General features: G+C 51.6%; 1 protein-coding gene across 7 annotated transcripts in view; it reads left to right on the top strand.

Annotated features, from left to right (window-relative positions):
• Positions 1 to 6,413: 6,413 nt before the first annotated feature.
• The window catches only part of KSR1 (kinase suppressor of ras 1), a 154,588-nt gene continuing 146,123 nt past the window's right edge, over positions 6,414 to 14,878 (top strand). For all 7 annotated transcript variants that reach the window (XR_005983087.1, XM_041724959.1, XM_041724957.1 and 4 more), the window contains exon 1: positions 6,414 to 7,001. Coding sequence is in view for 6 of the 7 variants with exons in the window: in XM_041724959.1 (XP_041580893.1) it covers positions 6,771 to 7,001 (231 nt within the window). In the remaining variant the exon portion in view is untranslated. The remainder of the gene's footprint in view (positions 7,002 to 14,878) is intronic.

Genomic DNA, 14,878 nt, shown 5'->3' with positions numbered 1-14,878 from the left:
AGGGGCGAGTCCATTGAGGGGGCAAGCTAGGGACAGGCAGTCACAATGGAGCAAGAACTCTATGTGGGGTAAGGAGGGAAGGCAGACCAAGCACAGGGGATAGTGGGTAAAGGTGATCATGGGAACAGATGGAGGGTTGATGAAACACAGAGGTGGGGGGGAAGCTGGGGCCCACAGTGGAAGAGCCAAATCATGGGAGGAATTGGTATGAGAAACCACAGGATGGGGAGCACACCCTGGTGGCTTCAGAAGGGCAAGAATCTGAAGTGGAGGAGGCTAAAGAGAGTGGAGAGAAGAGGGTACCTGCATCACCTCCTGCCTCCCCTGGATGGGTTTCTCTCTGCCAGGTTGCCTTAAAAAGCACAGGTCAACTGGAGTGATTTCAGTTTCAGGCCCTAGAAGGATCTTTCTCAACTTGCTCTTTCTAGCTCCAACTCTAGGATGAGTGGAAATGTATGTGGGGGAGGTGGGGAAGGACAGCAGACAGAAGGCACAGCCTGGACAAGGTCACTGTGACATGACACTCCCCAGTGTGACCCACGATTGTTGAGGAAAGGTGGTCAAGAGCAACTGCTAAGCAGAGCTCCTAAGCTTGTCTATGGCCCCGAGGTTCACGGATATCCTTAAGGGTCCTCACAAACCCCAGGAAGTTGTATCATAATTGTGAGTGTGTATTTTTCTTTCTCATACTCCACCCTGAGGTCAGCAGGGACCCCATGGGGTTTGCTAGTTGGCCAGCAACATGGGACAGGCCTCAGGAAGACAACAGAGGTTACTGTGAGCCTTCCTTTCAAAGGAAATTTTTTTTTTTTAAAGATTTTTATTTACTTATTCATGAGAGACACAGGGAGAGAGAGAAAGGCAGAGACACAGGCACAGCCTGGAGAAGCAGGCTCCATGTAGGGAGGCTGATGCGCAACTGGATCCTGGGACTCTAGGATCACACCCTGGACCGAAGGCAGGTACTAAATCACTGAGCCACTCAGGGATCCCCTAAAGGAATGTTTTTTTTTTTTATAAAGTGATGTATCACTTACTGTTCTGTTCCCAGAGGCTAGCTCAACACTAAACACATCTTGGGGCTCTGTGAATAGTTGGTGAATGAATAAATGAATGAATGAGCACAGGTAACAGAAAATAGAGTCCATCTTTCCAGGTCTCCAGGGTGACTCCATGCATTTCCTGGATAGTTTGAAGGTAAAATCCATGAAAGCAGATCTTCTTCTTTACTGCCCTAGGTTCTAAGAGGAGCCTGCCACCTGTCAGTTCAGAGATGATGCTGGGGGTGGAGGTGGGTATGGGGCCAGTAGGTGTGGCCACACCTGACTGCAGGGTAAGGGGTCCTATGAAAAGGCCCTGCAGTGTCTTAGGAGGAGCAGAGGCCAAGATGGTCAAAATCATTTCTTTCCTCCTTCCATATTCAACCCATCAGCTTGTCAGGCACCCCATCTATTTCTTCTATATTTTCCTCGTGCACCCTGTGCTTGCTCCTGCTCCTATGACCTCACTTGAGCCACTACAGCAGTTGTAAAAACAGTGCCCCTGCTGTCTCCCCCTGCCTCTCTCACATCTACTCTTCATGTGGTCAGAGAGCGCTTTTATTTTTTTTTAAGATTTATTTATTCATGAGAATACACAGAGAGAGAGAGAGAGAGAGAGAGAGAGGCAGAGACGCAGGCAGAGGGAGAAGCAGGCTCCATGCAGGGAGCCCAATGTGGGACTCGATCCCTGGTCTTCAGGATCACACCCTGGGCTGAAGGCGGTGCTAAACCACTTGGCCAGGGATCCCTGGGTGGTGCAGCGGTTTAGCACTTGCCTTTGGCCCAGGGCGCGATCCTGGAGACCCAGGATCGAATCCCACATCGGGCTCCCGGTGCATGGAGACTGCTTCTCTCTCTGCCTCTCTCTCTCTGTGTGTGACTATCATAAATAAAAAAAAAAAAAAAAAAAAAAAAAAAAAGAAAGGATTAAACCGCTTGGCCACCGGGGCTGCGATGCGGACATCTTGGACCACAGTAGGAGGAACAAAACTTAGAGAAGAATCCAAACTTCCTGTCCAAGTCCTACTTTATCCAAGTCCTACTTTATCAGGCCCCTTCCCAGCAATCCCCTGTCCTCTCCAGTCCCCTGCTCTTCTCTGCTTGTGCCTTAGCCACACTGGCTTACGTTCTGTTCCCCCAGTGTGCCAAGCTGTTCCTGCCCCAGGGCATTTGCACATGGTGTTCCCATTGCCTGAATGCCCCTTTCCTGGGGCTCTCCTTGGCTCGCTCCTTCTCCTTATTGAGATCTTAGTTCAAGAGCAGTCAGAGAGCACTGCTCTGACTCTTCAGCTAATGAAGCACCTCACATCCTGGGGGCTTGCTCTCAGCTATTAGCTTTTCCCCCTTCATGTTGCTTACCTTTCTTTGAATTTATTCTGGTGATATCTTTGTTGACTTGTGAACTTCTTGTCTCCCCTCTCAGGTTTGTTGCACGGGAATAAGGACTTGGTTTCCTGCACTTGGCCTATCCCAGAGCCCGGCACGTGGCACGTGCCTGTCTCGTGTCTGCTGGGTCTCGGCACCAACTTGCCCACGCGGCTGCTGTGGTGTTGAGATGGATGTGGGGTTTTGTAAGCTTCCAGCACATCGTGTGCTGGTAATGCAGGTGGCTAGGGCAGAGGGTAGGGGGAAAGGAAGGAGCGAACTCTCTGGACCGAGGATGCCACAGGAAAAGTCTCAAGAGCCTGGAGACAAAGTTGAACCTAAGAGTCACCATGGAATAGATGAAATCATCAGACTGGGAGAGACTCGCTCTGGAGGGTGGGAAAGGAATTAACATTAGTTAACTAAGTTAACTAAGGCTCTTGGAACAGTACTGCACATAGAAAGTACTTAACCAGGGACACTTGGGTGGCTCAGCAGTTGAGCAGCTGCCTTTGGCCCAGGGCCTGATCCTGGAGTCCTGGGATCAAGTCCCACATTGGGCTCCCTGCATGGAGCCTGCTTCTCCCTCTGCCTGTGTCTCTGCCTCTCTCTCTCTGTGTCTCTCATGAATAAATGCGCAAAATCTTTTAGAAAAAAAGAAAGTACTTAACCAATACATAAAAATAAGTGTGTTGAACCCTCTGTAATGGTTGCTTTGTAGAATTCCCTCTCTCTTCATCCTCACAACACATGACCTCCATCATTGCAAATGAGGAGAAGGTCTCTGAGATTAGAGCCGGCTTGCCCAGGGTCAGCCAGCCGTTGGAGCCAGAACTGAGAACCCCACTCCCTGAAACAGCTCCAGAGAAGGCTGTCCATCCCACACTCCCTGTTCCTCTCCCTGCTTCCTCCTGTGCCCTAATACCTACTACCAGCTGTGATACTGTGCCTGCCATTTATTTCTTTATTGTCTGTTTTATCTCACCAGAATATAAATTCCCGGAGGGTAAGGATTTTTGTTTTGTTCACTACTGTTTCCTTGAGCCTAGAGTAGGGCCTGCCATGCAAGTAAACACTTGATGAGTACTTACTGAATGTTTAAAGGGATGAATGGAGGGATTATTTTTAAAGCCTTGCTTTCTGCATCTCTAAGAGGCAGTCCTGTAAAAGCGCAGCTGACAGGACACCCAAACCCGCTGGAGAAGGGCGTCAGTGCCTCCAAGACGGAGTGGGTAGGAAAGCTGTGGCTGATTGCTTTCAACACATCGGAAGGAAGACCGTGTCCCCAGAAGAGGGACCGGCCTCATGAAGCCTGGCAGAGCAGCCAGGGAGCTGGGGTCTGTCTCTCCAGCCCTGACACCACTGCCAGGCTGGCAGTTACTCTTCTCAGGAGATGGCTTCCTACATAAAGTGGCCCTGGGGGGGGGGGGGGGGGGAAATGTGTCAACCAGGCCCCAGTGGCAATTACAGCTTATGTAAATGCATAAATAGGCACTTATCAGGAAACCTCTTGTGAATTGAGTTACAGTAAGTCAGTCGCTCAAGCCAGGCAGTTTTGGCTGCTGAGCAGAGATTCTTGACCAGCCAGGACATTAGTATGGGTGGCCCATGGAGAGCGTTCTCTGGGCCCCCTGACCTTCCTCTGCACCAATGCTTCTCAAAGCTCAGGCTCCCAGAACTACAGCAGCATCATCACCTGAAGACTTGTTAAAAATGCAAATAGGGGCACCTGGGTGGCTCAGTGGTTGAGCACCTGTCTTTGGCTCAGATCGCAATCCTGGGGTACCGGGATGGAGTCCCCTGTGGGGAGCCTGCTTTCCCTCTGCCTATGTCTCTGCCTCTCTCAGTGTGTCTCTCATGAATAAATAAACATAATCTTAAAAAAAAAAAAAAAAGAAAGAAATGCAAATTATCCAGCCCGGCATCTTCTAGCCACTGAATCAGAAACCCTGAGGGTGGGGTCCATCACCAACCCCTCCAGGCAGTTTTGATTCACAGTTTGAGAACACTGGTTTCTCTTTTAAAGGACAGTTACTTCTCTCCTGCAAGGACTGTGGGCTGGGCTAAGCTAATAATCATTGGTGGGGGCTTCATAGGTATGGTACAGGGAGTCCTGTTTTAAGTGAGGAGTGGGAAGGGTAAAGAGTTAGGAAGGAAGCCTCTTGTGTTTCAGAAAATCTTCAGAGGAGGGGTTAGTTTGCAAAAGCACATCTTAAAGTTACCATCATTTTGTATTTTAGTTTTGAAATGTCAAGTGACATTAAAGGAAGGTTTAAGATAAACTGCCACCCAGTACTGACTATGTATAGAGTTCAGGTAGGAATATAATGCTTGGACCCTAACTCCTGTTCCATTCTCATGCTTCAAAAAAGAGGAGACAGAGAGACAGACACACAGAGAAAGTGCCCAGGCCTGGGCTGGTCTGAAAGATAGGAGAAACTCAGCAGAGGTTGTGCCTGAAGAATTCCTGAACTGGGTTGCACAATTTTATGGAGCTCCTGCTGTGGGCCATGTGCTGTACTTGGCTCAGTGAAGAGGATACAAAGATAAATTAGCCAGCCACTCTGCAGCCAAGGCACTTACAAGAGAAAATTCAGAGTATTTCTTCTGGTTAGCAGATGTTGGAAGAATGGAATTGTGTGCTTTTGATTAGAGTCTTGGCTTTTCAGTTTAGCCAAGTAATAGGGCACATGTGAACTGGCAGGAGGTGGTGTGGGGGATGAGTGGGGAGAGTGTTGCAGCTTGAATGCTGAGTTAAATGGCATAGACAGGCTCCCACACCCAGGTCATGGTGTGTAAAGGTGTCCACAGCAGGGGTCTGGAGTCAGGCATGGTTAGGAGATCTGAGATTGGCTTGTAACAATTACCAGCATTTATACAGTGACTACTCACTGTCAGTAGTCAATTTAGGTCCATACATTAACTCATTTTTTTTTTTTAAGATTTTTATCAATTTATTCATGAGAGACACACACAGAGAGGCAGAGACACAGACAGAGGGAGAAGCAGGCTCCCTGTGGGGAGCCCAATGCAGGACTCCATCCCAGGACTCTGGGATCATGCCCTGAGCCAGAGGCAGGTGCTCAACCACTGATACATCCAGGTGCCCCTAACTCATTATTTTATTTTGTTTATTTTATTTATTCATTCATGAGAGACACACAGAGAGAAGCAGAGACATAGGCAGTGGGAGAAACAGGCTTCCTACTGGGGTCCCGACGCCTGACTCCATCCCCTCTGCCCCTCCTGGGATCAGGCCCTGAGCTTAAGGCAAATGCTCAATCACTGAGCCACCCAGGTGTCCCGCCCCTAACTCATTCTTTTTATGAACCCTATGAGATAGGTACTGTTATCACCTCATTTTTACTGATGCGGAAACTCAAGACACTCAGAGGTGAGCTAACTTTGCCCAAGTCACACAGCTAAGTAGAGTGTGAATTTGAACCCAGGCTGTCTTGCTCTAGAGCACTCCAAGCCCATGACAAATCCATGTGCCACCCCAAGTGTCTGGACCGGCCTGCTGGCTTGGGGTGGCGGAGGGATGGGATACTTCTTTGGGTGGGCGAATAGGCTCCTGAAGAAAGCCCTGACGTCTTTCTCCAGGCCTGAGCATTCCCTTTGGCGTAGACAATCGAGAGGCTCTTGGAGCCAGCGAGAGGACAAGTACTTTAGGCCCCTTCCCACTAGATGGCGGCCCCTAAACCCACATAGAAATTCTGGAACCTCCGCTATCCCCATCTTCCAGGGTTCAGCGGCGGCTGCAGAATTGCAGGAAGCGCGCCCTGCCCCCATGCAGGGCTCACGGGCCCCTGCCCCGCCCCATCCGGGGGTCGTGGGAAGCCCCCAGGCGGGAGGCGGGAGGCGGGCGTGGGGCGCGGGGCGTGGGGCGTGGGGCTTGGGGCGAGGGCGGGGAGACGAGGCTCCCGGGCTCCGCGCGCCCGGGGGAGGAGCTGGCGCGCAGCAGCCACTCCCGGGGCGCAGAGGCGGGGCGGTCTCGCGCAGCCGGGGCCCGCCGCCGAGGGGGAAGGCCTGGACCGCGGGGCGCCGCGCTTAGGGCGCCGGGCGCGGGCAGGGGCCCCGAGGGCGCGGGTCGGGCGGCAGGTGCGGGGCGCGGACTACAAATCCCGGCATGCCCAGCCACCCTGACCCGGCCCCCGCTGCCACTTAAAAGCTTCGCGAGCCGCAGCCGTCGGGTCGCCGCGGCTTTCGCTTTGCCGCCGCGGCTGGGCGGGCGGAGCAGCGTGCGAGCTCCGGCGGCGCCGAGGGGCGCTCCTCGTCCGGCCTCCCCGCGCGCGGACTCCCTCCCGAGGCGCCCGCGCCCCCGGGCTCCCCGCCTCGCTCACCCCGCGGCCCCGATGCCGAGGCATGGATAGAGCGGCGCCGCGCGCGGTGGCGATGGGGGAGAAGAAGGAGGGCCGCGGCGGGGGGGACGTGGCGGCCGCGGACGGGGGCCCCGGGGCCGCGGCCGGCCGGGCGCTGCAGCAGTGCGGGCAGCTCCAGAAGCTCATCGACATCTCCATCGGCAGCCTGCGCGGGCTGCGCACCAAGTGCGCGGTGTCCAACGACCTCACCCAGCAGGAGATCCGGACCCTGGAGGTAAGGGGGCCGCGCGCCCGGGAAGCGGCCCCCGGCACCTCCCTCCCTCCTGCCCCAGGGCACTGCTGCCGCGCGGCGGGCGTCCTGGAGCTCGGGTCGCCCCTCCGAGGCTTCCTCTCCTTGCTCGGCGCGCGGATGCGGCGGCCTGGGAGCCCCGGAGCGGCCCCTCACCTTGGGCAGGACTTGGGGGGAGGGGCGGAGTGGGAGCTGGGGTGGAGGCTGGAGGAGCCGGGGGGCGGGGTGGGCTGCGCTCGGGCACCCGCTGCCCCCCATCTCTGCCCCCACCCCGTTTCCATTTTGCGGGGCTGCAGGACTCATTCTCCCACTGAGTCACACGCTGGACTTTTCCCGCTGTGACTGACGAGCAGCCGTGGGCCGGGGTGACGAGGCGTGGGGGGTCCCCCTGAAGTGTGACCACAGGCCCGCCATTCTCTCTCTTTCTTTCTCTCTCCCTCTCTGTCTTCCCCTCACGCCCCAGGCTCCGGCTTGTTCCTTCCTTTCCTCTCCTACAGGATTTTTGTCTGCCGCTTTTCAAAACGTGTTTGCTGAAACTGCATTTTACTGTTCAGGCATTTGGTGCTTTGCTTTCGCACAGCATTTCACCGCTCAAAATATAATTACCCGCCGACTCCCCCACTCCTCAAACGTTGGATTTGGGTTTAGGGAGGGTTGTGCTGGGGCACAACGCCTTTGGTGCGAAGAGGACCCCTTAAATATAAGGGGTTCTGGAGGAGCCCGTCTTCAGCCACAAGAAGAAATAAGATATGCAGGCCCTCCTCCCTCAAATTATAGCCGGGGAAGTGCAGTATTAAAAGGATTTGGAAGAACCAGTCAAAAGGGTGGTTGGGTTCTCAGAATGGGGGAGGCTCCCCCTCCCCCATACACAATAGAGGAAAACTAGTGCATTCCCAACTAGCTTTTGTCATCGGAGACTCGAAGGGCTGCGAAATGCCAGGCACCACTTAATTGCTGCCCCATCTTGCAGAAGTGGCTTCTTTCCACCTTGCATTAGCTCATCTGGCCTTCTGCAGATTTGGGGATGTTTTGTTTTATTAGAACCTTAATTTCTCAACCTAACTGACCCCTCAGCCCCCAACCCCTTATTGCTGATTGCCTCTGGCGGCTGTCATAGGGCCTGCCAAAGATTTGAGCACACCAGAAAGAAGCCTGAATCCCTGTTTGATCCAAAATGCTTTGGGAGGGGAGGGTGATTTCTCTCCTGCAGTTCTGTTGTCTTAAATGATTTTTTAAAAAGATTTTATTTATTTATTTATTTATTATTTATTTATTAATGAGAGACAGACAGAGGCAGAGACACAGGCAGAGGGAGAAGCAAGCTCCATGCAGGGAGTCCAATGCGGGACTCATCCTGGACCTTCAGGATCACGACCTGAGCCAAAGGCAGATGCTCAACTGCTTGAGCCACCCAGGTGTCCAGTTCAGTTCAGTTTTCTTAAAAGCTATAGAACCAGGGACATTGGAAGCATCTAGTCAGTGCTGGCTATTATTCTTTTTGTTCCAGTTGCTATAGCAGAATGACCAGGACTTTGCTTAAAAAACAAACCAACCGACAACCCCCCCCCCCCCCCCCCCCCCGCTGTCCCTTCTTGGGGGCATGCTGCTGTTTTCCAAGTGGTGAGAGAAACTGGTTTCTTGAACACAGCCGAATGTGTTTGCCCAGCAAAGTTCAGTTTTTAAACTGACACAATAGGGGGCCTGTGTGGCTTAGTTGTGGGAGGAGGGATCATCGTCCAGCAGCATGTGTCTTGTTGGACTGCTGTGTTACTGAGATGAAAGTTCTCTGTGTTGGCCTCTCTCGGATTGTCCCCATGTTGCTCAGAAGAGCTCCTGGTTCACAGAGTGGATAAAGGAGAACCATTTACTGTTCGTTCCCTGGAAAGGATGCTTTGCCCACAAGGTACCCTGACTTGCAAAGTCCTTAATCTTGACAAAGGCATGGCATCATGACACCTCAAAGCATCCCGCTCTTTAGTTCTCTGAGCTGTGTTTTTCAGTAGCCTCCCTCCTGAGTGTTTATTGGCAGCCGGAAACCCATCCAAAGGCCCGAAGGGGAAATATCTTGCTCCGTCTCCATTGTGATGTAGATTTGGGTCCATACCACAGAAAAGGCAGGACCTAGTTTGTTTTTGGGGATGGGAATTTAGACCTCAGGAACTGGTTCCCTAGGGCTGCCTTCAGCCTGTTTAAATGAAGCTCTTAGAGCGGTGGAGGCCTCAGCCTCCCGGCCTGAACAGGGAAGTTGGAGTGGATTTCCTCAGGCTCTTGTGGCTCTCAATTCTGTGGTTTAGTGAAGGGGTTTATTCAGTTGGGTTGAATCAAACGTTTGTTACACTTGCCCCTGTTTAAAAGCGTTCTAAAACCCGGATTTACCAAACTGATAAAATAGGGGGGAAGTGTATTAGTCAAAGAATTCTGCTGATAGGGACAGTGTGGCGGACAGCTTTGAATTCAGGTTTGAGAGTCTGTGTGACCTTGAGCAAGGTCCATGATTTCTGAGCCTTTAGCTTTCCCATCTGTAAAGTGGGGATGAGACCACATAAACCTGCAGTGTTGTATCTGTAAGTCCATGTCTTACTACCAAGATATTTTACCTATAAATTTCCCTTAGTGAGGGTCCAGTGGCCTTCATGACACAGGCCTTCCCCCTCAGGGGAAGGTACTCCTATAGAGCTGGCTCTTGTTTCCTGAAGGTGGGTGACACAGGCCGGGAGATAATCCCACCAGCACGTAGTGAGGTGGGCAGGGCAGTGGCGATGTCCACTCTGGCTTTCTTTTCTCTTCTGCAGGCTCCTTTCCCATCGTATTCCAGGCCAGGGCCCCCAGAGACTATGCTTGCAACATTGGATTCCTGGCTTTTGAAGAAAGGGGCTGACCAGAAGGCTTTGGCTTATACAACTGCGCCAGACTTCTCCCAGAATGTTAGGAACCCCAGCCCACTCTGGCCTTTGTTCAATAGGCATTCGCTGGGAGAAACAGCATGTGGGATGCCCTGGAAGTCTCTGACCTGGGTGCTGCTGCTGGTGGTGGCCGAGATTGCAGGGTAGGATGATGTGTGGGGGTGAGCGTGTCCAGCTGCCCTGTGAAGATTTCGTTTGGGTTCATAAGAGTAGAAGGAGAGGGATTTAATATGTGCCTCCTACCTGACAGCCAGGGTGCTGGACCCCTCTCAGTCTCCTGATATTTTCTGGAAATCCACCCACTTTTACCACCCAATTTTTTCTCTCTAGATGAGGAGGGAAGGAGTAAAAATCTGAACTCAGAGTCTGCATTTGTAAACAAAGTTGTGAGGCTACTTTCTACTAGCGGAAGCTGGTGCCCTGCCTCCATCAGACCCTCCTTGGGGGTCTGGGAACTCTATTGAGGCAGGATAGAATGTTCTTATTCCCAGATGTGCTCACACAGGGATACCTGGCTGACCTCGCAGCTGGGCCTAGAGCCCCATGTCAGTGCATTCCCTCATGTGTTCTTGCTTTGTGGGCCAAATCTGTGCTAGGCTCTGGGGAGACAGCAGTGCCTCATGAAGATTCATGTTTAGTGGTATTGTAACTTTGCCCTTTTCTGCCAGCCTGCTAGTACTTTCCAGAACAGGCCAAGGCATGCCAAATCTCCCCACCTTGTGCTCTTATAGAGAGAAATCCCTCCTATGGAAGTGACTTGGAGAAAGGAGTCCCCAAAGGACCTTGCCCAGGGGTCTTGCTGGGAGGGTGACATTGAGGTAGGTCCAGTCTGCACTTTGGCCACTTCTGTGAGGAGTTTCCCTGGAGCCAGGAAGCACCTGGGGCAGGCCCTGCTGCTACTTGGAAGGTCAATGGGGCTTGCCTTTCACCCAGCTTGATTGCAATACAGGTCAGAACCCTGCTGCATGGAGTACCCAAGCTCTTCCCATGATGCCCTGCCCCACCCCAAGAGAGGAGAGGAGTGGCACTGGAAAGGAGACAGGTGCCATTTGTCCTCAGAGATCAGGCCCTTTGGGCTTGCATGAACATCTGTTCACTGGACAAACCTGTTATTACTGGTTTGCCTGCTGAGCTAGCTGCAGCCACCCTGGCAAAGATTCTGAGGTAGGTAGGATGTTTTCCTGGTCTTTGGGGGACACTTTGAATCTAATGGGGAGCCAGGCAGGTGAACTGTAGTGACTCCAGTAACATGGCTTGCTGAGTGCTTAGGAATCGGGAATATGATTGAACGGTTGGCCAGTCTAGCCTTTTGTTTCTGTGGGAAATATTCCCAGAGTCTCAGTATCCCAAATTGCATCCCTGGCAGGGCTGTGACTGAAAGCTGGTTTCCTTTCCCTACCAGCCATGGCTCCAGAATGGGGCCTTTCTCTTCTTGTGTTCCATTTCCAGAGTTTCAACCTCCTGCTGGGGGTTTGGACCCTGGCTGTCCCTGAGCGGATGCAGAGATGGGGCAGTGTCCCCTTTGGTGTCTACTTTTGCCTTGGCAGCTTTTTCCCTGGTGGAACTTGTCACTAGCATGCCTGGGTGGTGACCTGGAAAGGGTCCTGGAGTTTCTTGAGGCTGAGGAGGTCTGGGTGGTGCTGGAGGAAGGCCTCACCACATCTGCAGCCCAAGTTTGAGTGAGTGCCAGGAGGCTGTTGATTTGCTGCCTGGGGATGATAATGGGAATGCCTCCTTCCCTGGGGTGATATGGGGGGAGGGGGAGTTGCATTCCCTACTACAAGTATTCTGAACCTGCCTGCTGGCTGTGGTCTGGAGAGGGTCGGTAGAGGTGGCAGAGGTGCCAGAGGTGCGCTGGTCCTTGGTAGCAGTGTCTGCAGTGGTGGGGGATGTAGCAAACCCTGTGACCAAATCTCTCTAAGCTGTGTTTTTAAAAAAGGGTACGTCTTTTGGGGCCCCCTGAGTGGGTCAGTCAGTTAACCGTTTGCCTTCAGCTCAGGTCATGATCCGGTGGTCCTGGGATTGAGCCCTGCATGGAGTTCTCTGCTTAGCAGGGCTTCTGCTTCTCTCTTTCCCTCCGACCTTCCTGCTCCTGCTCTCACTCTCTCTCTCAAGTGAATTAAAAAAACAAGTGTTGTAAAGAAAAAAAGTATATGTCTTTTCAGAATAGGTGGATTAGAATCTTCTCTCACATTACGTTGAAAGAAAAAGCTGTGTAGGTGCTTTTGGGGTTATGGGAATGGCCTTCCAGTACAGTGAGAGTGGACAGGGAACAGAAACATTCTTATTCAGCTGTTCTGGGTGGAGCGCTTTGCTAGGCCCTTGGCATATATTGCCTTAGGAGTCTTTATTTTCATGTGGCAAATGAAGACTTTGTGGCTCAGAGGGATTAAGAGACTGAGTGAATAGGTGACAAAACCTCATTGGCTGGTCTTCAGAACCTTCATTCTGAACTTTGCAACTACATGGTGGGGATGCTGATCAGGATCATGGCTGCTGAGGCCCAGGAAGTGGCTTGTAACGGAAAGGGCAGCCTAGGGGTGTATGTTTGGTTGCTCAGATGACTGGGCCTTCTGGTGGCGACCCCAGGCCATGCAGCCTCTGAGCTGGGCTCGGGGCTGCTTCCTTAAAGTGCAGCGCGTCACATCCTCAAAGACAGGTCTGAGATGCAACAAGCATTGTGTTGGTGTCACTCTGAGAAACAAGAAGCTGCTTAGAGATCAGCTTGCTCATAATTTTTTTAATGGATACCTGCCTTATTATTTCTGAATAATCCCTCTGATAAATATTCTTTAGCTTTGTACTTCAGAAAAAATATTTTAGAAATACACATAATGATCCATGTTCAATGTAAAAAAGAAAATACAGATGAACAAAAGAAAAAAAACACCTATCATGCCATTTCTCAGATCTGGTTAAATTTTTTTTAAATTACATTAAATTATTTATGAGAGACACAGAGAGAGAGGCAGAGACATAGGTAGAGGGAGAAGCAGGCTCCCTATGGGGAGCCCAATGCTGGACTCGATCCCAGGACCTGGGGATCGTGACCTGAGCCAAAGGCAGATAGCCACTGAGCCGCACAGGCGACCTTGATCTGGTTAATTCTTACTCACATTTTGCTGTATATTCTTCTAGTGTTTTTATCCTCTGCATTTGCATATGGATGTACACATACACATTTGCAGAGCATACCATGTGCCTTGCTTTGTAATACAGTGTCTTCTGTCTACATTAATGCATATAGATATGCATCATCATTGTTGGTGGCTGCGTTGTATGGTCATACCATAAATTCACCGAGCCAGTCCTCCTAGTGTTGGCCATTCAGGCCGTTTTCTTTTTTTAATTTTTATTTATTTATGATAGTCACACACACAGAGAGAGAGAGGCAGAGACACAGGCAGAGGGAGAAGCAGGCTCCATGCACCGGGAGCCCGAGGTGGGATTCGATCCCCGGTCTCCAGGATCGCGCCCTGGGCCAAAGGCAGGCGCCAAACCGCTGCGCCACCCAGGGATCCCATTCAGGCTGTTTTCAAGTCTTGTTATTGTAAATCCTGCTGCAGAGAGTCTCTTCCTAGAAGTAGAATTTGCTGATTCAAAGTATAAGGAACACAATGCAATTCTATTTTTTAAAAAATGTTTAAAGTTTAATTTTTTTTATTTTTATAAAAGATTTTATTTATTTATTCATGAGAGACACACAGGGAGAGAGAGGCAGAGACATAGGCAGAGGGAGAAGCAGGCCCCATGCAGGGAGCCCGATACAGGACTCAATAGCGGGACTCAATCCCGGGACTCCAGGATCACGCTGAAGGCAGGCGCTAAACCACTGAGCCACCCAGGGATCCCCCCACAGTGCAATTCTGATCCTATTCTTTAAAATCTTTAGGGTGTAATATATGTCCCCTTTCCCGACATGAATGCCAGGATTTACAAAATGGTAGCCTTTATGTATGTACCCCTTTGCCACTGCATTTGTATCCACCCTGAGGTTGAGTACTGTAAACAGGAGACAGGATAGATGTGGTCCCTCAGGCTCTACTGGGTTATGTGGTGGGAATTATGGATTCTCGTTTCGCAGCTACCGAGGCTGAGGTTCTGGGGTCAAGGATTGTGGGTTCCAGTTTTGTGATTGGCTGCAGCAAACTTGGGAGGGGCCTTGGGCTGACCGACTAGAAGAGGGAACTTCCCTTGATACAAGGGCAATTAGGTCTTCTGTGTCCAGGGGCTGGGTGCGTATGGGCAGGGGACAGCCAGGCGGTGAGGTGAGGTTTTATCCCTTGGAGCTCATGGAAGGCCCCTCACTGAACTGGAGCCTTGTCTTCCTCACCAACCACAAATTTTGATCAGAGAACTATTTGAGGTATCTTGGAAAGAGGGTTTCAAAGGATCTTGGGCTTTCCGTCTGTCTAGCCCTGGCGTCTTGCAGGTGAGGAAGGAGACTGAAGGCCTGAGTGGGGCGTGAGTCTACAGGAGTCCCTATTAGAGAATTACTTATCCAAAGGTAGAGGAGGGACCAGGCACTGAGCTGGGATTCAGACCCAAGGGGCCTGGGAGTGAGATCCTTAAACCATCTAGAACTGGGCCCCTGGGTGGCTCAGTTGGTTAAGCATTTGCCTTCGGCTCAGGTCATGATCGAGTCCTGTTTTGGGCTCTCCACTCAATGGGGAATCTGCTTCTCCCTCTCCCTGTATCCTCTGCCCCCATTGTGCTCTCTCCTCTTTCTCTCAAATGAATACATAGAATCTTAAAACAAACCACCTACGCTGATGGCTGTAGCCTGCTTTCTCACCCTCCTGTGCTACTGGGGTCCTCCGCCTCTAGGAGTTTCCTGCAAGAGTGAGCAAATGGGTTTGCCTTCCTGGCCCCATCTCAGTGCCTTGGGGACCCTGGGCAGTGGATAGATTCTTGGGGAACAGCTTGGGGTCTCTGTGGGTGGGACGTTTTTTGAAAACT

The sequence above is a fragment of the Vulpes lagopus genome, chromosome 12 (assembly GCF_018345385.1).
Source record: "Vulpes lagopus strain Blue_001 chromosome 12, ASM1834538v1, whole genome shotgun sequence".
NCBI lineage: Eukaryota > Metazoa > Chordata > Mammalia > Carnivora > Canidae > Vulpes > Vulpes lagopus.
This window is presented reverse-complemented; position numbering and strand designations above follow the sequence as displayed.